Raw genomic sequence first — 22,218 nt, forward strand, 5'->3', positions numbered from 1 at the left:
TAATGGCTTGAGAGGCGTGTCGAATTAGGAAAGCAGCTAAACTAGTGAGAAGAGAGATTAAGACGAAAGAGAGAGGGGGAGCAAGTATCGACTCTGATAGATCATAGCGTGAAAATAGCTCAATGTCAGACAGATACCGAGGATAACAAGGTGTAAGACGGTCGTCGTCGTCCAGGTCACGTCTCAGAAGCTGGGTCTTCTCTTCTTGGTCTTGGTCCGATCGACTAACTAACTGACCAACTTAGCCGCTAGAGCTAAGATGTACTAGGATGGGAGGAAGTGGGCTGAGCCTATTGTGAATCTGGATTTGAGTGGCACACGTTGCCCCAGGTGATCAGAATATGTTTACATGATTGAGCAACTGCCCAAGTAGATCTGGAGCGCCGACCCCAAAGATGCAAGCTACCCACAACTCTTCTCGTATCTAGCACCAAAGCTGCATACTCTAAACATACTGGTACTGAACAGATAATCTGTTTGCGCATTAATTGTGCCCATCGCATCCAAACCCTTCTCATCGCATCGCATTCCACTTCATCTCGCCCCATCAAATCATCGGCTTGAACCTACACATATATCATTCGCAAAGCCGATACCAATTGGACACGAAAGAACTATTTCGGTAGCCCGGCGCTCTGTGGTTGCGCTGTGTGAGGTCAGTAAAGTTGATACTACTAGTCAGCATTATTAGGCTGATTGACCTAACAATGCCTCCAGTTTCGGACCAATAGGTTCCAATCGACAATTGAACAACCGACGACAATTCAAATTCCGGACTCCCGTTGCGACATAATGATGTCCAATCCATCAGGAGGACTTCACCCTCGACAGAAGCAGCATCGGCGTCAAAACTCGACACCGAATGCTTTCGAGGGTGTCAAGATCCCCAATCTGCCAACTACACAACGACAAACCGCACACCGACGCGGCCTCAGTCTCGATATTCGAAGACAACCAATCACAGCATCAGCATCAACAACAATGACAAGGCAGAAGCAAATGGTAGGCACAAATACTAACAACACAGGATTAGCCAATTACCCGCAGCAGCAGCGCATACAAGCCCGCCCGGGCACACAGCACCCTTACGCCAACTTGGCATCTAGTGGAAGCGAGAACTATCTCATGTCCCCTCATGGAACTCCTCAGACACAGCGATTCGACCCGTCCTGCTTTGACCCAAACTCAATTCCCTTTGATACTTACACCACAGACCTCAACGTGATGATGAGCAAAGGACAGCAAGCTTACGGCGACAACTTGTCGGGAGGTAAGGAATTTGATATTTTTAACAATGATAGTGCTCTTTCGACGCCATCCTTCATGAACTTCCCCTCCGAGGGGTCCTCCGCCCAGGGTTGGGCCTCTGAAGGTGACACCTCCAGCACAAGGAGGACCTCGCGGAGGATAAGCGGCGGCATCATGGACCGCGTCAACAAGTTCGAGAACTTGGACTCAACGAGACCAGCAACTCCCCCGAGCCAGAACCAGAACCGGGGCCAGAACATACAAAGTCAGTCCTTCGACTGGACGATGCCACTGGCCGCCACGACTAACTCGGAGAAAGGCTACTTTCCCCCTACGCCCACCGAGACCTCCCAGGACCGATTGGTCAAGGACGAGCCTGTGCCAAGTCGCTTCTCTGAGGGTTATGACGAGTCTATGGAAGATACTATCAAGCCCGTGAGGAACCGTGGGGGAAACCGAAGGGCCCAGACCATCTTCCAAGATATCAGACAACACTCTGAGCAGGACATGTCTAGCCAAGGCCAAGCAGACTCAGCTTCTGAGGCATCCTTCCACGGAGTGCCAATGGCGACTCCTGACTACATGAACATGAACAACTTCAACAACGAGTTCCTGAAGATCGAGAACGGTTTCGGTCGTCAAGACATTCAAGGTCTCGATGTCAACCCCAGCACACCCCACATGGAACATTTTATCGATCTTAGGCCTTACTCAATGAGCGCACAATCCATCTCTGGCACACCCTCACAAACACCCTCTCGTCGCCACTCTCCTCATCGCCGAACAGAATCTGTTGCAAGCATCGCCAGTGCTGCCAGCATTGCCAGTATCAACATTGAGGAGACCAAGACAGAGACCGGTGTGACTCAAGATGAGATCGCTCAGTTCATCAGCGGCCCCGATGCAGGCGACGGCAAATGGACATGCACATACGAGGACTGTGGTAAGAAGTTCGGCCGCAAGGAGAACATCAAGTCGCACGTTCAGACTCACCTCAACGACCGTCAATACCAATGTCCCACATGCCAAAAGTGCTTCGTCAGGCAACACGATCTTAAGCGACATGCCAAGATCCACACTGGAATCAAGCCTTATCCCTGTGAATGCGGCAACAGCTTCGCTCGCCACGACGCTCTCACTCGACACCGTCAGCGAGGCATGTGTATTGGTGCTTTCGACAATGTCGTGCGCAAGGTTGTCAAGCGAGGACGACCTCCCAAGAAGGGCCGTCCTGACATCGAGACCCGCATGGACAAGTCGGCTAGAACCCGCAAGAAGAACATGTCCATCAGCTCAATGTCGTCTTTCTCTGCATGCTCGGACAGCTCAGCTGTAACCTCACCAGATCAGTACATATTTGACGATATGATGGACATTGGAATGCCTACACAAAGCCAAAACCTTGCCGCCGTCTCCTCAGCACCCATGACCGGCCTCACTGCTGCAGCTCTCCAAGAGTATGCCTCTTCACCATCCGCTGTCAGCGCTCACTCTTACGTCTCCCCTGAAGCCATCATGGACGGTACTCCCATGCACGTTGCATCTCCTGCCAAGAGCGCCGCGAGCCAATACAACACACCTCCTGAGCTCTCACAATCATCATCCCCCCCTGGCACCCACTACTTCGAGGTCGAACAAAACAACTCGATGAACACCGACGACCTAACCGCCATCCCCGGTACATCCACATACGTGACCTCGGCGACCATGGCTGCCACCCTTCCTCTGGGAATGAGCAGCGCAGACGACCTCATGGTTCATTTTGGTGGCGACAATGGCCTTATCCAGCTAGACCGTGATTCCCACATGATGTCCATGGGCAAGTTTGAGGATGATGAATTTGAAAGCAGCATGTTCCCTGGTGATGGCAACGACGTTTTCTTTGGAAGCAATTAGTTTGTGCCCTACGCTTTGGGTTTGTTATTGTTTTATTCAAGCGGAAAAGCCTTTTCGAAACCTACCTAATCAGCGTCGGCCTACTTTACTTTTTGTTCAATCTCCATATTGGATAATATTTGCCAACTTGCGTCTTTGTTTTCAAGCAAGCAAGCAACCATCAGCATGGCATTCTTATTATTTCTATTGTTATTCGTTTCACATTTTTTTATATTCACGACGATCACGCGTTACGCGGCCATGCACCGATGCATATGCATGCATAACAGCAATTCACGTCTTGTCATGTACAACACGATACGGGGGAGTCATGAAGGTCACAAAAAGGCACAGGGTTCGGACTTTTCGTACTTGGAGAGGGTTTCCCTTCAACATCAGCATCTGGGTTTTATTTTTGGGTTCAACTGTGGAACAGGCGAATGGATATGGGGTTTTTGGGATTTGGAGATTGCTAGAGAGCAAAGGTCTCAACGCGGTTGGGTGTCGCACACCCTTTTGGACCGCCTGGATGGAGTTTTTCGGTTGGGACTTTGCTTAGGAATTACCAATGGAATATTCATTGATGATTGTTACTGTGCCTTTTGATGTGAAATGTATAGAAACTGGCCACCAAGTACTTACCTACTACCTAGTTATGCGTGTTATAACTGAGCCGATGTATAAGTGTTGTTAACCGTACGGGATTGGTATGAGTATGTAAAGAGTACGCACTGGGCTTCATATAAACCTGGCTTGAACGTATATGCTTTACACTATATTTCTTTTGTTGCAATCCGCGTTTTAGAATGCATCGGCTGCCTATTGTGTTCATACCGGTTTACTTCCGTCTATTTTGTTACCTTAGTACCTGGGTACACAGTAGTTGGCACATTAAATGTCAAAGATCCCAGTGTCTCATTATTCTCCACTCCAGAGGCTCGCAGCCCGCCTATTGATCAAGGTAGCTCAAGCTTCTCAATACATCAACTAAAATTCCCCTCCATCACTTTCATTGATTCTTCTCACACAACCACCACAAATAATAACAGGCAATTGACTGCAGGACAGTCTCCTCAAAGCTGATTGACCATGTTAACGCCCACCATCGCCGCGAAAACCAGCTTTCTCTACGCTGCTGGAAATACCCCAGCAACCAGCTTGACCCGATCCAATCCTCACGGTCAGGACGTGGATATTCTGTCACTGGGATGTGGTGACTTGCGCAACGTTCTTTACACAACATATCTCGAGAAAGAACTTCGTAAGCCCTCATTTAACCGCTTATTTGTTCAGTAACTGACTAAAGAAGCCCAGAGAAAAATCGACATTACCTGTTGTGATGTAGCAGAAAGCATCATTGGTAGGCGAATTACCCTGCAGTAAAGCGCCTCAAAACCGCTGACAAGACCCAGCTCGCAATGCCTTTTTTCTGATTTTCCTTCTTGACGAGGACTGCAAACTCAGCAATGAGCAGCTTTGGAATGTCTACTACCATTTTTATGTCGATGAGAATACTGCTGCTGCTGTGCTGCAAACCGCCACCAAGCTACTCACGGCATCCAAGTCCCTCGATGAGTGGAACACCAGCAATTTTGCCAAGTCCATCAAGTTTTGCGATGCCGACACACTGTCAGATGTCCGACGAGTCTGGATGACTATAAAAAATGCAGCAGCCAAGTGCCAATCGGGAGACTACATGGAGACATTTCAGCAGAATGTCAAGCCGTCCATGGACCACCACAACGAGATGTTCGGTGAGACAGGTGCTAATATCGCGGTCATGCGCTCTGCGGCACCTTTATCCCTGCAGGCAGGAGTAAAGTTGATAGAGATGTCTCGACAGTACTGGAAAGAAGGTACGGTCACGCCACGACAGGCCACGGACAAGTCACCAAATCCACTCCTCGTCAGTCTCCTCTCTGAGAACAGTCTCCTACACTACGGAAGTGATCCCATCATGGGTTTTCACCTGGCCACTGCTTATGCCGCTCTCCTGGAAGGATCCCCTCTGGAACCCAAAGGCTCAGAACAAGACTTTACTGCCTCAGCTGCCGCCAAAACCCAGTTCAATGAATGGATCTCTGCTTTCAAGTCGCTGAAAAAGAACATCGTTATCCGATTCGCCATTGCAGATGCCTTGACTCTTTGTCACAACCTCCAGACCGCCCAAGCAACAGGAAAACCGGCCAATCTTTATCGACGAACCTGGGATTCTCGACCACTGGTTTTGGACCCGAAGGAATATGGCAAGGGTGGCGCAGGGCCTTCCGCGTTCGATATGATCGATACCTCGAACCTGTCTGACCACATCGGAGCTCTCAACATTCTTATCGCAGCAGGGCCCTTACTGAAAAATGAGCCATGGGCCTCCTTATTTACAGAGCTGCTTCTCAGATCTGAAAAGTCCAAGGACAGTGCTCTTGATAAACTGCTTTGTGGCCATGCACCCACCCTTTCGTTGCTGCTCGGATTCAGTCCTGTGCAATACTGGACCAACGCCAAGGTTGAGTCTCATGTCGACGAGATCTTGCTTGGAATGATGAACGAGAAAGAAGGAGAGACGCAGACGCGTACTCGATTGGCGTGGAAGCGGAACAATAGTTTTTCAGACCAAGCCAGTCATGGAAAGCTTCACATCGACTCTAAGCAACTGATCAAATTGCTCTCTCCCCTATACGACTACATGTTCGAAGCTGAGAACATTGCAAAAGTCGATAGTATGGACAATAGGTCAAACTCTTATGGGAATTTCAATCGTGCAAGCTTCGCCGCTATGCTCAAGATCGTCATGACACGAGTGGCGACGGAATGGCCAACCATGTGCTCAGCATTGATCGACTCTATTTCTCAAGAACATCGCTTTCTGCTAGCTAGTAACGGCATGCAGGACTTTTGTCTCCAGCTTCACCTCCATGGTGTAAATACCGAGCCTTGGATCATACAGGAGAGCAGATCCATCCCTGAAAATGGTGGTTTCAATCGTTGGAAATCACTTCCGCCAGCAGTCGCTGTCACAGTAGTGATTCCTCGAAACGCTGTTGCCCGACTGTATAAGCATAAGGAAAATGCCTTTAGGATGGTATCACCACCACTTATCGGATCAGTGCGGTCCAGCCACAATGCGACAGAAGCATGGCAAAACATGTTTGGCGATACCCAGATTGCTTTTGGCCATGTAGAAACAGAGAAAATGCCAGACGATGACGAATTCCAAGTCATTATCGAAAGAGACCAGGCTGGCTGGGATGGAGACTCGCCCCTTATCGCGTCTTTCTATGTCCCTACATCAACCTTGCAGAATGAACCAAAGTCAGCGCTGGTAAGCCTATGTGTCCCTCCAACGGGGCAGAACTCAGCCATCTTTGGACCTATCCTTGGAATGACCATGGCCGTTTTTGAGACACGAATCGACGACAAGTCAAGCGTATTTGTAACAAAGCACCTGCCCGGTCAAGACACTTACCCTGTGCTGTGTGCGGCTGTCAAACCTCTCGACAAGGCAGTGAACGAGGGCCAGGATGATAAGGCGACAAAGATGTTACTTGACATACCGCCATCAGAGTCTACTATTACCACGATCACAGGCCATTTGGATATCACCTCGAAGAAAGGAAGGGATCTGCTCAAGAACAAGGTTCCAATTGAGTTTCGTCTACGAAACCCCTTTATCGTTGACGTTATATTTGGCGAAGACAAGCTTATTTGCCCTCTCAAATTTCCAGTGCCTGTTACCAAGGATGGGATCAAGTCACGAGTTGCTCGAACAACGGGCTATATCGAGTTGATAGCACCACTGGCAAAGCCAGCCTATTCTCCGGAATTGTTGAGCTTCCTTTATCCCTCAGTAATCTCCTCAATTGGCGTCCCGGCAAGTCTGAACATGTCGCATTTGAACCTCGACAATCTCCCAGTTCTTGATCTAGAGAATGAAGATAGGAACCGGTGGATGACGACCTTGACATCACTGATGTTCTCATCTCGAGAGAAGTACCTGCGTGATGTACGTGATGAAAGCGGCATCTCGCATGACCCAGCGGTTAACTTCAAGGAATCCATCTTCACCATGTTCATGATTGCTTCAGGTTTGCAGGGTGGGCAGACAGGCCTGTTTGCTATCAACCACCCTGGACGAGGAGGTATACATATGCTGGTATTCGTATCAGCCATCAGACTTGACGGCGACGCAGCCTCAGTCGTTCTCGATGCCGCTGTCATTCCATTCACAATGGATCTCGTCTCATCTGGTAGAATGGAATCCTTCCTTCTCATGCTCAGGGAGCTTGAGTGCGGTAGCGTCGCTGTGGACGATGCTGAACTCGACCTTTGGAAGAAGGCACTTCCATCGATGGTAGAGCGATGTCGCACTTGGTCACACAGCAAGAAATGCGAGTACAAGAGAAAGGGAGCCACGATACCACTTAGTACCAAAGATGGCGAGCAAGTCTTGTGTTCATGTGGAAACGGGCGTCTACCTGAAAACTTCGTTTCACTTCCTGAATGGGCCAATGCGGCACCTAATGCTGTTAGGATTGCCATCAGCCCAACCTACGCAGTCCCGTGCAACGAGGAAGTCATCAACCCGGCTGAACTTCCCCAAGGAACCCCCGTCACTCGAGTTGAGCGATGCAGAAGCTGTGGAAAGCCAGAAAATGAAGAAGGAGTAACGCTCAAGAAGTGTTCGCGTTGCCAAAAGGTCAAATACTGCTCTGGTGAATGCCAGAAGAAGGATTGGAGGAAACATCGAGCTGAGTGTAAATGAGGATGAAGTTGAAAAGCGATGCATGTAGTTGCGAAGAACCATTTGGAAGCAAACTTGGTGTTGGAGTACACATTCAGTAGTTGATAGCTAGGTACCTAATTCAGTGGAAACAAAGTAAATAAATCCGAACTGGATCTAAGTAAACGAGGACTGAAATTACTTTTATGAATAATATGATTAGTGGTAGTGATATTGAGCTTCTGGGGTGATATCGTTATAAGCATCTTTATTTTTAAACAAAATTATATTTTCGAGAAAAGATAAGAAGTCTCTTTGGCACATGATCAGTGATGAAAGCATCTATCAATGTTCCTTTCTCAGACTTGAGTGCATGCGAATTACATAGGTCCTGTCTGTTACAGCTTGGATAGCATCTTTAGACAGCAGGCTTATCTCTATAGCGATTGGACTCTCACCGAGCCCCTCTATAAATTCACCTCGTACACCGACTGGTTGACCCACACCGCCTTACCCCTTGGATGGAGGGCAGGAGGGGCAGAAAAAATGTCCCAGCCTAGCCTGTCCGCTATTGCCTGTTGACCAGCTGGTGCAAGCTTGTGCGATTACGAAATCGCGAAACCTTCAACACCAGCACCGCTTCTTCATAGACTCGATTTTCTCGATCTCAAATATAGCTACCGTGCCAACAGAAGAGATCTACAATCATGTCGGCTGCACAACTCCTCAACCCCAAGGCCGAGTCCCGAGTACGTCGAAATAATACCCCCCGCAGACAAGTGGCCTTGCAGCCTGCTAACCCCGTTGTCGCAGAGGAGGGGCGAAGCTCTAAAGGTCAATATCAGTGCTGGTGAAGGCCTACAGGATGTTCTCAAGTCCAACTTGGGCCCTCGAGGCACCATTAAGATGTAAGTTTCTTTCTCAGGCTCGAATGTTTTTGCTCAAAACTAACCATTTATCAGGCTTGTTGACGGTGCGGGTCAGGTACGGTTACCTATCAAAATGCCCCTCGACGACCCCTAAACTGACCGATACCCTCAGATCAAATTGACCAAGGATGGAAACGTTCTCCTCCGCGAGATGCAAATACAAAACCCTACCGCCGTTATGATTGCCCGAGCAGCGACCGCCCAGGACGATATTTGCGGTGACGGAACCACCTCAGTTGTTATGCTGGTCGGCGAGCTTCTCAAGCAGGCAGACCGTTACATCTCGGAAGGACTGCACCCTCGAATTATCACTGATGGTTTTGAGGTTGCCAAGATCGAGGCCCTGAAGGTAAGTTCTTTGCCTCAATACTTTGGAAACCTGACTAAACGTTGTAGTTCCTCGACTCTTTCAAGCTCGCCAAGGAGGTTGACCGAGAACTCCTCCTCAGTGTCGCTCGTACTTCGCTTACCACCAAGCTTAACGCTACCCTGGCCCAGAAGCTTACCCCCGATATTGTCGATGCCGTTCTTGCTATTTACCAGGAGGGCGCAAAGCCCGATCTACACATGGTTGAGATTATGAAGATGCAGCACCGAACGGCTGCCGATACTCGCTTGATCCGCGGATTGGCCCTCGATCACGGTGCTCGTCACCCCGATATGCCTAAGCGACTTGAGAACTGTTACATCCTTACCATGAACGTCAGTCTGGAGTATGAGAAGACCGAGATTAACTCTAGCTTCTTTTACTCCAGCGCTGAGCAGCGAGATAAGCTTGTTGAGAGTGAGCGTCGCTTTGTCGATGCCAAGCTTAAGAAGATCGTCGATCTCAAGAAGGAGCTCTGCGGCAACGATGGAACAAAGAACTTTGTTGTCATTAACCAGAAGGGTATCGACCCCCTTTCTCTTGACGTCCTCGCCAAGAACAACATTCTGGCTCTCCGACGAGCCAAGCGCAGAAACATGGAGCGTCTCCAGCTTGTCTGTGGCGGTGTTGCTCAGAACAGTGTCGATGATCTGTCCGAGGAGGTTCTGGGTTACGCTGGTCTCGTCTACGAGCAGACTCTGGGAGAGGAGAAGTACACCTTCGTTGAGGAGGTCAAGGACCCCAAGTCCGTTACTCTTATGATCAAGGGCCCCAACGCCCATACTATTGCCCAGGTGACAGATGCCGTCCGAGACGGTCTTCGAAGTGTCTACAACATGATCGTCGACAAGTCTGTTGTTCCTGGAGCTGGTGCTTTCCAGGTCGCCTGCGCTTCTCACCTCAAGAGCGATGCCTTTGGCAAGACTGTCAAGGGTAAGGCTAAGTGGGGTGTTGAGGCTTTCGCCGATGCTCTTCTCATTATTCCCAAGACCCTGGCTGCCAACGCTGGCCTTGACATTCAGGATGCTCGTAAGTTATTTTCTTATGATCTAATTTGTACAATAGCTAACTTGTCGCAGTTGCGGATCTCCAAGACGAGTACGCCGATGGCAACGTCGTCGGTCTTAACCTCGAGACTGGTGAGCCCATGGACCCTGAGCTGGAGGGTATCTACGATTCTTACCGAGTTCTGCGAAATTGCATTGCTTCTAGCTCAAGCATTGCATCCAACCTGCTTCTATGTGACGAGTTGTTGAAGGCTCGACAGATGGGCAGAGCGGGCGGCCCTGGGCCTGGCATGGATGGACCTAATGATCACATGTAGGAGATACCACGTTAAAATGAGGCTAGACAAAAGACTCTGGGACGTAATATACAATATTACGATTTCGCGTTACGATTCAAAAATACTATTGTGATACATTAATAACAATCTACGAAGTCATATAGATGTTAGGTTGTTGTAGTTGGGCTCTGATGGTGACGCTAAGCCCCGCATTATCCGAGTCTTTGGAAGAGAAAAAAAATATTTACCCCACCATCATCATCCAGCAATCAACCCCGTCAATATCAGCAATATGGCTTCCTACGATTCTGATTCTTCCGACGGCGAGTTTGAGGAGACAAACGTCCTTCTCGGATACGCTTCTAAAGAAGCCGATGATGACACTGTTAGCAAACTCGGTGGTCGCCCTGTAAGTTTTTGACCCGTCCCGCACTTCACGGGCTCAAGGTTGCTAACAATGGAGTCAGGACTGGTTAGATAACAGCGCCCCCAGCGCAGCCTACGCACGATGCAAAGTCTGCAAAGACTATATGGCTTTGATCCTTCAACTCAACGGCGAACTTCCCGAGCGATTTCCTGAGCATGAGCGACGACTTTTTGTCTTTGCGTGTAGGCGACAGACCTGTCGGCGCAAAGAGGGCAGCATTCGTGCATTGAGAAGTGTACGAGTATGGAAGGAGGATAAACCTAAGGAGGAAAAGAAAGTTGAGGAAGAGAAGCCCAAGAACGACGGGCCCGGACTGGGCGACACACTATTTGGTTCAAAAGGCTTGGGAAGTGCCTCCAACGCAAACCCATTCTCCAGTAATGCCAACCCTTTTAGTACCTCCAGCAGCCCCTTTGGTTCTGGATCCAACCCCTTCTCTTCTTCCAACCCACAACCTGAGCCGGCCAAGCCTGTTTCTTCAGAGCCAGCTAAACCTGCCTCTCCCAAGCCAGCAGCTGCCTCACTCACAAAGAGCTTTGCCGAGTCTCTTAATATCCAAGATACCCTGGCGACACCACCTTCGCCCTCTGAGCCCTGGCCTGCAGAGGATGCTCAGGCACAACCTTACCCTACTTTGTATCTTGCCGATGCCGACTTTGAGACTCTGGACCCTACAACGACGAACGTTCCCGCCAACGCCCGTCTCGAAGCCGCCGACGCTGCGGAGCCTTCCATAATCGACCGTGAAGCTTTCGAGTCGTCTATGGATGCCACATTCCAGAAGTTCGCCGATCGTCTGGCGCAGAACCCTGATCAAGTTATTCGATATGAGTTCGCAGGTACTCCCCTACTGTATTCAAAGAAGGACGCTGTTGCTGTAGCTATCAACAAGGGCGATATTCCTCGATGCCCTAACTGCAAAGCCAGAAGAGTGTTTGAGGTGCAGTTGACGCCAAATGCAATTGCCGAGCTTGAGGCTGACGACCTGAGCCTGGAGGGCATGGAGTGGGGTACTATTATTGTTGGCGTGTGCGAGAAGGATTGCTCTCCCAGAGGAACACCAATTGGTCAGGTTGGATATGAGGAAGAATGGGCTGGCGTACAATGGGAAGAACTGTCCAAGGGCAACTAGACAATTTTGGGCACATTGGAAAGAAAAAAAAGGATATAGCGGGGCATCAAAAGCACTGTAAGCAGCGGTCACATAAGTTTGTGGTACACATGAGCCAAATACGATAGATAAACAAATCGCAAAGTTCTATGCATCTCTAGATCCTTGGATTGCTCTGGAATGACATGTCCGATTAAACGCCTAGATTTTTGTAATGCCCCGCCATGCTACCATGCGAGCCCTTCCTAACCTTTCCACATCATGGGTCGTCATGTCCGAATCCCATCGTATGGGGGGAAGTGCGCAAGAAATCCCTTTTGATCCGCTAAAACTCTGAAAAAGCCTAAACAGTGTCCTCCCATGACCGTCGGAGCACCCTGGAGAACTGCTCAACGTTGACGTCCTCACGGATCTCAGCCTTCTTGGCTTCGTTGTCGGGGTTTGAGGGAACCTTGACGTTTCCTTCGGCATCGACAGTCCAGCCGCAAACCTCAGTGACAAACTTCTTAGTGGCGTCCTCGTTGAGGCCGAGCCATGACTCGAGGTGGCCGATCTGGATCTCACGGAAAGCCTGTGAAACGAGGAGGGCGATACGGTGACGGACAACCTCCTCAAAGTCGGGGATGTCGGCAATCAGATCGGCAACCATGTCGTCGTCGAGGTCGGCCCAGAAGCGGGAGTACTGAGCACCCTCAAGTTGGCCATTGAGGGATCGGAGCTTTGTGATGGCTTCACCGAGGTCGCCAGTGACAACTGAGGAGGGGTTGATGAGGTGGAGAGCGAGAGAGAACTGCGCGGAGGGGAACTGGGTCATGGTCTTGACCAGGACATTGGTGATGACTTCATCCTTGATGCGATCAGGGTTGAGCTGGTACCTGGAAGGGTGTTAGTCTCGCGTCGAGAAGGTGTGAGCAAAGTCAATCGTGACATTGGGCATTTCAGGCGCACTAATAGTTGACTTCAGGTGCGGCCAAGTTGAGAACAACCCGCCGACACTAGTCAGGTAATAGGAAACGTTGACAAAAGATCATCACATAAAGCCCATGTTTTAAATAACAACAGCAACAAAAGCACTACACTCACAGCTTCAATAGTGTTCGGTTGGCATTGCAGTCAGTGAACTTCTGCTCGCATTGGTCCTGGAGGTAGGTCTCGAGAGCACCAACAGCCTCAGGGTTGTATCGCTCAAGTCCGTTGATGATGGACGAGATCTCCTGGGGTCTCTCTGGCGGGTCTTCTCCGTTCATGGTGGTGGTATATAGAGGGGAGGGGTCGTTAAGAGGGGGATGTCGGGGGGAGGTTCGCGATGGTGGGGCAGAGCAAAGATTTCGACGTTGTGTGAGTTGAATCGCTTGTGCTGTGCTGTGCGTGCCAAAAAGGTTTAGCGCAGAGTAGCGGGCTGGTTCCTGATATTTAGGGAGCTCAGTCATCATCACGTGGCTTCGCGCCAAACGTCGTCATCGATACGCCGCGTATTGGATTGTCAAGTAATGATGGACGTGTAGGCGTATTTACTGTTTACAAATGCTGATTGACGGGTTATGTCTGTCGTTTTTACCAAGAAAATCTCAATATTAATGGGTGGGAAATACAAACAAATTACAGCCTGTTTCCATCATGCCGAGTCCCACCAAGAAACGGAAGCTCAACAACGGCACCAAATCAACAGCACCAGCTAAAGGCCTTGAGTATTTCTTCTCAAAACAGAAACAAAATGAAGCTCATTCTAGCAAGACGCCAAAGATAGAAGAAAATTACGGCACATCAAGTGATGTTCCGACGGAAATGACCGATGAGGAATTGGCCAGGAAACTCCAGGCGGAATGGGATCAAGAGGTTGCCAACACTCCCCACGCGGCGCTCCAGGAGCAGACTCTGCAACTTCCGAACGAGCACAATGTGTCAGTATCTCGAGATGAAAGCCCAAGTCCAACATCGACCAGATCCAAGCCGTCAATCACTCTCCCAACGGCTTTGAACAAGCCTAGTACAAACAACAAGGCGAAACCCACACTTGGCCTTCAAGCTGCGGGCATGGCTGAGGACACAACAACGACTTCGATACCCTTCGATGAGTCGCCTCTAACATTCGATCCAGCAGAGTATGTGGATCAGTTAAAGGAACATTGGGCCTCTGAAGGCGGCAATGCATCTTATGCATTGCTCACTCGCTGCTTTATCCTCATCAATGGCACAACAAGTCGAATCAAAATCGTAGACACACTTGTAAACTGTTTAAGAGTTCTCATCGAGGGTGACCCGGCAAGTCTGTTACCAGCAGTATGTTCGTATCCGACATTTACTCTACTTCTCTGACTTGACCAGGTCTGGCTAGCAACCAATGCCATCTCACCTCCCTATATCTCTATGGAATTGGGATTGGGTGGTTCGGCAATATCCAAAGCGTTGAGGAACGCCTGTGGGCTCGATAACCGGGCCCTAAAAGCTATTTATGACAAACACGGTGATGCTGGAGATGTAGCCTTCGAAGCCAAGAAGAAACAAAGTTTTACTCTTAGGAAACCGAAACCTCTCACTATTAAGGCTGTTTACGAGTCTTTGGTAAAGATTGCCAGCAGTCAAGGACAGGGCAGTGCAGATACCAAGCAAAGAATCGTCGATCGTCTTCTCCAAGACGCCCGTGGTGGAGAAGAAAGCCGATTTGTTGTGCGAACACTTTGTCAACATGTAAGCATGACCATCACTGCGGTAGTCGACCGTTATCTAACACCAATCAGCTACGAATCGGCGCTGTCAAGACGACAATGCTGATCGCCTTATCACGAGCCTTCTTACTCTCGCGTCCACCAGGGGCCGATTTCCCTCTCAAGTCGGTAACAGATTTGGCCAAACTCAAGAAAGAAGACCTAGCTGAAGTTTGGGGTCGGGCTGAGGAAATAGTCAAGGCGTGCTTTGCGAGACATCCAAACTATAACGATATTGTCCCGGTTCTTCTTGAGATTGGCATTTCCGAGGAACTGCTACTACGATGCGGCCTTGCTCTCCATATTCCTCTACGTCCAATGCTTGGAAGCATTACGAGAGATCTATCCGAGATGCTCACAAAGTTACAGGGAAGAGACTTTGCATGCGAATTCAAATATGACGGCCAGAGGGCTCAGATACACTGTGACGAGAATGGGAAGGTCAGCATCTTTTCTCGGCATTTGGAAGTCATGACAGACAAATACCCCGACTTGGTAGAGTTGATACCAAAGATACGTGGAGAGGGTGTTGACAGTTTCATCATGGAAGGTGAAGTTGTGGCTGTTGACCGTGAAACTGGAGAGCTCAAAAATTTTCAGACACTCACAAACAGAGCAAGGAAAGACGTTGACATAGGAGCTATTACGGTAGATGTCTGCATGTTCTCGTTCGATTTGATGCATCTGAACGGCCAGCCATTGCTAGATCGACCATTCCGAGAGAGACGGGAGCTTCTACGATCGCTATTCAAGGAGATACCGCACCATTTTACATGGGTGAAGAGCCTTGATGCTACGTCTGCAGACTCGGAATCAGTTCTCGAGTTCTTCAAAGCTGCCATAGACATCAAATGCGAAGGTATTATGGTGAAAATCCTAGACAACTTGCCTTCGGCGCTATATTTGGGAGAGGGAGAAGAAGAGGAACCAGAAGGATCTGACAGAATATTGACGCCGAGATCAAAGTCAAAAGGAAAAGGGAAGTCAAAAGGCAAAAAAGATGAAACTGGGGAGAAAGTCAAAACAAGACGCAAGCCCTTGTTGGCAACGTATGAGCCAGATAAGCGACTTGACTCCTGGCTCAAGGTCAAGAAAGACTACAACTCAAGTTTCGACACACTTGATCTCATACCTGTCGCTGCCTGGCACGGACAAGGACGCAAGGCGAAATGGTGGTCGCCCATACTTATGGCTTGTCGTAACGAGGAGACAGGATCATTGGAAGCTGTGTGCAAGTGCATGTCTGGGTTCACAGATAGCTTCTACAAGGCCAACCGGCAGTTCTATGACGATGGCGAAGATGGTGGTGAGCCTCAGAACACGAGAACTACCCAACCCAGTTTTGTGGAATACTCAGGCCCAAGGCCTGATATTTGGTTCGAGCCGCAAGAAGTGTGGGAAATGGCATTTGCGGATATTACGCTTAGTCCAACCTACACTGCTGCGATCGGGCTTGTGAGTGAAGAGAGAGGTTTAAGCTTGAGGTTTCCAAGATTTATGATGAAGAGAGATGATAAAAGTCTTGAAGAGGCGAGCACAAACGAATTTTTGGCTGGTCTTTGGCGCAAGCAAGAAGCAAAGGCTGCTTCGAAGAAAGAGAACAGCGGCGGAGCAGGGGCACAGGTAGAAGACGTAGAAGAAGCCGATGATTAGACCTGGGTTACTCAGGTATTCTAACTAAATAAACAATGACGCCTCGCTCCAAGTATACGGAAGAATTTGACATGTATTCATCATTTCCCAGCATTTAACTTCTGGGCAATGAGACTGAAAACGGCGATTGATCCCATAAAGAGAACAGCGTTGTAGAACTACCCTCGTTAGAGTGCACACTAGACGTGCATACTAGATGAACATACCGCTTTCCTGGACACGTCTCGCTCTTCATCGTCCGTACGTGACTCGATAAAGAGTCGACGTAGATTTGGCAATGCCTATCTCTCGTTAGACTCATGACAGGGCAACTAGCAAAACCTTTTTCACCATTTTGGTTTGTTTTTGAGTAAGGAATCTTTGCTTCAGAAGCCTAAAAGATTGTAGTTTCTCTACTATCAAATAGACCCAATACCTTCGTGTAAGGTGATTTGGTAACTAGCTTGTGATGATGTAGATGTTGAACGTCTTTGATAGAGAGAGGGTGACTAAGCTGGCCAAAAATAAATTGTTAGCCATTGAAGCCACGCTACCGCGAACGGCAATCAGGCGGAAGTTTAGAGTTAGGGGGCAACCTGGAAGCTGACAGGGCCGCTATAGTGTGCCCCCCTTTAGTGGCTCATGCTCGCAACTCAGTGGAGGTGGCCTGGACCTATCTTCGTGGCCTTGGCGTCTTTGGTGACAGTTACGTCTGCCTTGATCAATCTCAGATCGATCAACTCCTTTCCGATCCAATAACATCGACGACGTCGCGCATTTTTGACGCATCTCCCGATACGCAAAATATTCGGTGGATGCAGGCTTTCACCCTGGAGGACAAGTAACGTCTACCTGGCCTAACCAATTCGACTTAGCTGTCACCGCCCGTCCATCCTGGACCTCAACGTAATCTCAACCTCTACCACCTTCGAGCTTTCTCGCATACTCCTCAAAACCCTTGACGATGGCAGTAAATCGCATTAAGGGCGCCTTTGCCGTGCCTCGAAAGGGTGAGACTTTTGAACTGCGCGCTGGTCTGGTCTCGCAGTATGCATACGAGCGCAAGGAGTCGATCCAAAAGACCATCATGGCCATGACGCTGGGCAAAGATGTGTCAGCACTCTTTCCCGACGTGCTCAAGAACATTGCGACCGGCGATCTCGATCAAAAGAAGCTTGTATACCTTTACCTGATGTACGTAGTCGAGACTGGAAAGCTGTCGAGCTGCCCTTCCCAGCTCTACAGCTGTCAAAGTATCGTGCGGTGGGCTTAGAGAGCTGACATGAACGCCCAGGAACTACGCCAAGTCACATCCCGATCTCTGTATTCTCGCCGTCAATACCTTCGTTCAGGATTCCGAAGACCCAAATCCGCTGATAAGAGCACTCGCGATCCGAACAATGGGGTGCATCAGAGTGGACAAAATGGTGGATTATATGGAAGAGCCCCTGAGAAAGACGCTACGAGACGAATCGCCATACGTACGCAAGACAGCCGCCATTTGCGTCGCCAAATTGTTTGATCTCAACCCACAGATGTGTATTGAAAATGGATTTTTGGAGGCTCTTCAGGAATTGATTGGCGACCCCAACCCTATGGTTGTCGCCAACTCGGTGACCGCTCTGTCTGAGATTACCGAGACCGCGCCTGAGACGAGGGCATTGATTGTTACCCCTGTGACGTTGAAGAAGCTGCTTATGGCTCTTAACGAGTGTACCGAATGGGGACGTGTTACTATTTTGACAACCTTGGCAGACTACTCTGCGTCAGACCAGAAGGAGTCGGAGCACATTTGTGAGCGTGTAGCACCTCAATTCCAGCATGTTAACCCTAGTGTGGTTCTTGCTGCCGTTAAGGTTGTCTTCATTCACATGAAGGCTCTGAACCCTGACTCCGTGAGGTCATACCTCAAGAAGATGGCACCTCCTCTTGGTATGTATATGTCAACACGATCCGAGTTCTTGGCTGACAAAAATTAGTTACTTTGGTCGCTTCGCAACCCGAGGTTCAATATGTTGCCCTGCGAAACATTGATCTCCTACTCCAAGCCAAGCCAGATATTCTCAGCAAGGAAATGCGCGTTTTCTTCTGTAAATACACAGACCCACCATACGTCAAGCTGCAAAAGCTGGAAATCATGGTCAGGATAGCGAACGAACACAACTACGAGCAACTTCTTGCCGAGTTAAAGGAGTATGCCCTGGAAGTGGATATGGATTTCGTCCGAAGAGCTGTCAAGGCTATCGGCCAGGTGGCCATCAAGATCGAGAACGCTGCTGAGAAGTGTGTTGCGGCCCTCGAGGACCTCATTTCTACCAAAGTCAACTACGTTGTACAGGAAGTTATTGTGGTCATCAAGGATATTCTCCGAAAATACCCTGGATATGAAGGTGTTATCCCCACGCTCTGCAAGCACATTGATGAGTTGGATGAGCCTACCGCTCGTGGATCTCTTATCTGGATCGTCGGTGAGTATGCCGAGAAGATCAACAATGCCGACGAGATCTTGGAGAGTTTTGTTGAGTCTTTCATGGAGGAGTTTACACAGGTAAGTGACATATTACTTTCAACAAGACTCATACTAACATGACTTCACAGACACAATTGCAAATATTGACGGCTGTGGTAAAGTTGTTCTTGAAGAAGCCCGGTAGCAACCAAAATCTGGTTCAAAAGGTTCTCCAAGCGGCTACAGCGGAGAACGATAACCCCGATATCCGCGATAGGGCATATGTGTACTGGCGTCTTCTTTCTTCAGACCCTGAAGTTGCCAAGGTGAGAGATAATAGAACATGATTATTAAGGATAATCGCTAACACTGTCTGTCAGAATATTGTCCTGTCCCAGAAGCCCACCATCACAACTACCATGACAAGTCTCCCACCCGCTCTCTTGGAGCAGCTTCTCACCGAACTATCTACTCTTGCTTCAGTCTACCACAAGCCTCCGGAGTCATTTGTTGGTAAGGGCCGTTTTGGTGCCGATGAGATCCAGCGAGCTGCTATTCAGGAGCAGCGACAAAACGCCGCCGAAAACCCCATCGCAGCTTCAGTGGCCACGGCTTCATCCAACGGATCTGGCGGCGGTGCCCAGAACAACATCGAAAACTTGCTCGATATTGATTTTGATGGTGCCGCGCCTGCTTCTCATGAGCAGAACAGTGCTTCCGCAACCCCTGACAGAGTGGCCAGCCCATCTGCGAGTGGACCTTCAGGGGCTATGGCCGACATGATGAGCATGTTCGATGCGCCGGCGCAGCCTTCGGGCGTAGGAGCTCCCACATCAGCTGCGGGACCTAGCAACAACATGAATGACTTGATGAATGGATTTGAGGGCTTGAACTTTGGCGGTGCAACAACGAGCGAGCCTCTACCAGCAGCGATGCAATTGCAGCAGGCACAGGGGGGTGCACCTCAGCAGCCCAAGAAGGACAGCGACGACTTGCTGGGTCTGTTGTAGAAGCGTACATGTAGATGATCTTTAAGCTAAGAGATGCCTGTTGGTTTACAAAAGAGTATGAGTAACGAGATGTCTTCACTGAAGATATGGCGTTGGCGCAAAAGATGAAATGACTTCGACCAAACCATCTTGTTATCGCGTCAAACGCTTGCCAATAAAGGTTAAAGGTGCAATTATAATGTTGATTTCTTGATATTTGTTGCTTCGTGATGTATCGCGGTACCAAACCGCTCCGATACGGATATCTCGTCATCTAAATCCCTTCATCACATTCTTGTTCTTCCATCCCTTGTGTCTGCCGTATTCCCGTCTTTACGCAAAAAACTCCATGTTGCATGATTCTAGTAATTTTGAAGGAGAGAGAGAGTGAAAGCTTATGCCTGTGCTGGCGCATCGGCTGCTTCCTTCGTCTTGGCGTACTCTTCAGGTGTCTGGCACTTGGCGGTCCAAGCGTGGATGATGGCGATTTCTTCCTTGAGGGCAGCATTGACGAGACGGTGGCGCTTGAGAGAGTTGAGGCCCTGGAATTGGGAAGACACGATGACTGAGTTGAATGCTTGACCACAGCCGCCTGCGATAGTTGCGCATGTTAGCTTTCGGATTCTACGCCGTGATCGGCTTGGAGGGGTTCGCGGGGTAGAGAAACGAGGGAAAGATACTGACCAGACATATCTGTGACCTCAACGTGTGCGGCTTCGAGGCGCTCCTTGATAGCCTCGCGCAGGGACTCGTCTGTGATTTGCGACGACATTATTTCTGGGGGAGTATGGAAGGGAAGTGGAGGGTATGAAGGAGCGAGTTGGAGGCAGAAGAGCGTTGAGGTTCTGGTTAATTGATTGATTGATTAGATATCACCGTGGGGTAGTGGCTGTACAGTGCGAGATCGTCCCACTCCAGTGGACAGGTAGAGGGTTCCAGACGCATGATGTCACAGTTCTTGTGTGTTCTACGCACGGTATGAGCTCATTGGACCCTTTCTTCGCTTCTTCTTTTGGCGTCAAGCTCCAACAGCTTCTAGCTTCATCTTTTATCCCAGACTATCCAACGCATATAATTGGTGAGTAAGCCCCAGTCATCTGCCAATTGATGATCATGAATCCATAAGAGGGCCATGTAGCTAACATTAATTCTCACATTGGTAGCTGCACATATCACACGTGTTGGAAGCACAGTTGCTATGAGAGGTTCTGTTCTAAGATTGAATAGACAACTTACACGTAGCTCACATCGACTACTATCCGCGCCTCTCACGAGATATCACATCTCATATCAAGGATCAATCAGACTTTGTTCCTCCTGTCATTCTCCAAGCAACTCAATCTCATCCCCTCAAACACACTCAGCCAAAATGAGCGAAAGCGGAGCTTGGGGTGCCTGGCAGGTTGAGACTTCATCCTTCACCAAGGCCGTTGTTGCATCTATCCAGAAGCTGTACCCAGAAGAAATCGCAGACAGAAGCTGGGACAATGTTGGACTGTTGGTTGGAAACTCGGAAGAAGACACCAAGAAGAAGAAGCGAGTTCTGGTTACTAATGACTTGACCTACCAAGTTGCTATGGATGCAATTGAGCAAGATGTCAGCGTCATTGTCAGCTACCGTAAGTCCCCCATGCCACTAGATCCAGTATACATTGAATCCCGCTGACATGGTATCAGATCCCTTCATCTTTGGCGGCCTCAAGTCTATTACCAACAACGACCCTCAGCAAGCCACCCTTCTCAAGCTGACCAAGGCTGGCATGGCTGTCTATTGCCCCCACACTGCCGTTGACGCTGCTCCTGAAGGCCTCAACACGTGGCTCGCCGATATTGTATCTGGTCCTCACGAGAGCAAACGCTCTGTTGCCAATCCTGCTGTCAACGCCCCTTCCAGCCACGCTGGTGCAGGCTACGGCGCAATTGGTCGCTTTGACAGCTCCGTTTCTCTTTCTGAGATCATCATTCGCCTTGCTGAGAAGCTCGGCGGTCTCAAGCATGTCATGGTAGCAAGCCCTGTGGGTGCTGATATCAAGACCACCAAAGTCAGCAGTTTTGGCGTCTGTGCCGGTAGCGGTTATGACGTCCTCAAGAAGGCCGACGTTGATCTGATTGTGACTGGCGAGACAAGCCACCACTCAGCTCTGAGGGCCATTCAGCAGGGCCGCACATTGGTGCAGGTTTTCCATAGCAACTCTGAACGCGGATATCTTCAGGAGGTTCTCAGGCCTAGATTGGAGGCTGCGATCCGAGAAACGGTTCCCGAGGTGGAGGTTGTTACCAGCAAGGTGGACAAAGATCCGTTTACAATTCTGGATGTAAGCGATCTGAAATAATTTCAGGTTAAATTCTGTATAAAGAAAGTGGTTGCGTAGTTATAAAAGGTAAATGGGAGTTGGGGATGAGAAAAACGAATCTAAATGCATTGTCGTTGAACGCTAGAGCAACAAAAGGCTATCAAAAAACATGGGTATATCATCACCTGCT

At 49.3% G+C, this 22,218-nt stretch overlaps 9 protein-coding genes across 9 annotated transcripts; 7 read left to right on the forward strand and 2 right to left on the reverse strand.

Annotated features, from left to right (window-relative positions):
• Positions 1–792: 792 nt before the first annotated feature.
• On the forward strand, positions 793–3,144 carry FGSG_06311 (uncharacterized protein; the record flags this gene model as incomplete). Its single annotated transcript, XM_011326663.1, has 1 exon — positions 793–3,144. The coding sequence occupies one exon, from the start codon at positions 793–795 to the stop codon at positions 3,142–3,144; it is 2,352 nt and encodes a 783-aa protein (XP_011324965.1).
• Positions 3,145–4,212: 1,068 nt separating this feature from the next.
• Positions 4,213–7,882, forward strand: FGSG_06312 (uncharacterized protein; the record flags this gene model as incomplete). The annotated part of the gene is made up of 2 exons (XM_011326664.1): positions 4,213–4,384; positions 4,530–7,882. The coding sequence occupies 2 exons, from the start codon at positions 4,213–4,215 to the stop codon at positions 7,880–7,882; spliced, it is 3,525 nt and encodes a 1,174-aa protein (XP_011324966.1).
• Positions 7,883–8,547: 665 nt separating this feature from the next.
• On the forward strand, positions 8,548–10,460 carry FGSG_06313 (T-complex protein 1 subunit zeta; the record flags this gene model as incomplete). The annotated part of the gene is made up of 6 exons (XM_011326665.1): positions 8,548–8,589; positions 8,654–8,748; positions 8,803–8,824; positions 8,882–9,118; positions 9,166–10,165; positions 10,216–10,460. 6 exons carry the CDS (start codon positions 8,548–8,550, stop codon positions 10,458–10,460), a joined length of 1,641 nt encoding a protein of 546 aa, XP_011324967.1.
• A 253-nt stretch (positions 10,461–10,713) lies between these two features.
• On the forward strand, positions 10,714–11,980 carry FGSG_06314 (uncharacterized protein; the record flags this gene model as incomplete). The annotated part of the gene is made up of 2 exons (XM_011326666.1): positions 10,714–10,830; positions 10,889–11,980. 2 exons carry the CDS (start codon positions 10,714–10,716, stop codon positions 11,978–11,980), a joined length of 1,209 nt encoding a protein of 402 aa, XP_011324968.1.
• Positions 11,981–12,057: 77 nt separating this feature from the next.
• Positions 12,058–13,257, reverse strand: FGSG_06315 (uncharacterized protein). The gene is made up of 2 exons (XM_011326667.1): positions 13,043–13,257; positions 12,058–12,834 (listed from the first exon to the last, which is right to left on the reverse strand). Exons 1-2 carry the CDS (start codon positions 13,204–13,206, stop codon positions 12,303–12,305), a joined length of 696 nt encoding a protein of 231 aa, XP_011324969.1. The 5' UTR covers positions 13,207–13,257; the 3' UTR covers positions 12,058–12,302.
• A 319-nt stretch (positions 13,258–13,576) lies between these two features.
• FGSG_06316 (uncharacterized protein) lies at positions 13,577–16,317 on the forward strand (the record flags this gene model as incomplete). The annotated part of the gene is made up of 4 exons (XM_011326668.1): positions 13,577–14,061; positions 14,200–14,243; positions 14,295–14,647; positions 14,698–16,317. The coding sequence occupies 4 exons, from the start codon at positions 13,577–13,579 to the stop codon at positions 16,315–16,317; spliced, it is 2,502 nt and encodes an 833-aa protein (XP_011324970.1).
• Positions 16,318–16,833: 516 nt separating this feature from the next.
• FGSG_06317 (uncharacterized protein) lies at positions 16,834–19,949 on the forward strand. Its single transcript, XM_011326669.1, has 5 exons — positions 16,834–17,490; positions 17,591–18,228; positions 18,276–18,844; positions 18,895–19,071; positions 19,126–19,949. The coding sequence occupies exons 1-5, from the start codon at positions 17,261–17,263 to the stop codon at positions 19,753–19,755; spliced, it is 2,244 nt and encodes a 747-aa protein (XP_011324971.1). The 5' UTR covers positions 16,834–17,260; the 3' UTR covers positions 19,756–19,949.
• FGSG_06318 (uncharacterized protein) lies at positions 19,416–20,611 on the reverse strand. Its single transcript, XM_011326670.1, has 2 exons — positions 20,419–20,611; positions 19,416–20,326 (listed from the first exon to the last, which is right to left on the reverse strand). Exons 1-2 carry the CDS (start codon positions 20,504–20,506, stop codon positions 20,130–20,132), a joined length of 285 nt encoding a protein of 94 aa, XP_011324972.1. The 5' UTR covers positions 20,507–20,611; the 3' UTR covers positions 19,416–20,129.
• A 296-nt stretch (positions 20,612–20,907) lies between these two features.
• On the forward strand, positions 20,908–22,067 carry FGSG_06319 (uncharacterized protein; the record flags this gene model as incomplete). The annotated part of the gene is made up of 2 exons (XM_011326671.1): positions 20,908–21,353; positions 21,412–22,067. The coding sequence occupies exons 1-2, from the start codon at positions 21,104–21,106 to the stop codon at positions 22,065–22,067; spliced, it is 906 nt and encodes a 301-aa protein (XP_011324973.1). The 5' UTR covers positions 20,908–21,103.
• Positions 22,068–22,218: the final 151 nt, after the last annotated feature.

This window comes from Fusarium graminearum, chromosome 3, assembly GCF_000240135.3.
Source record: "Fusarium graminearum PH-1 chromosome 3, whole genome shotgun sequence".
Classification (NCBI taxonomy): Eukaryota; Fungi; Ascomycota; class Sordariomycetes; order Hypocreales; family Nectriaceae; genus Fusarium; species Fusarium graminearum.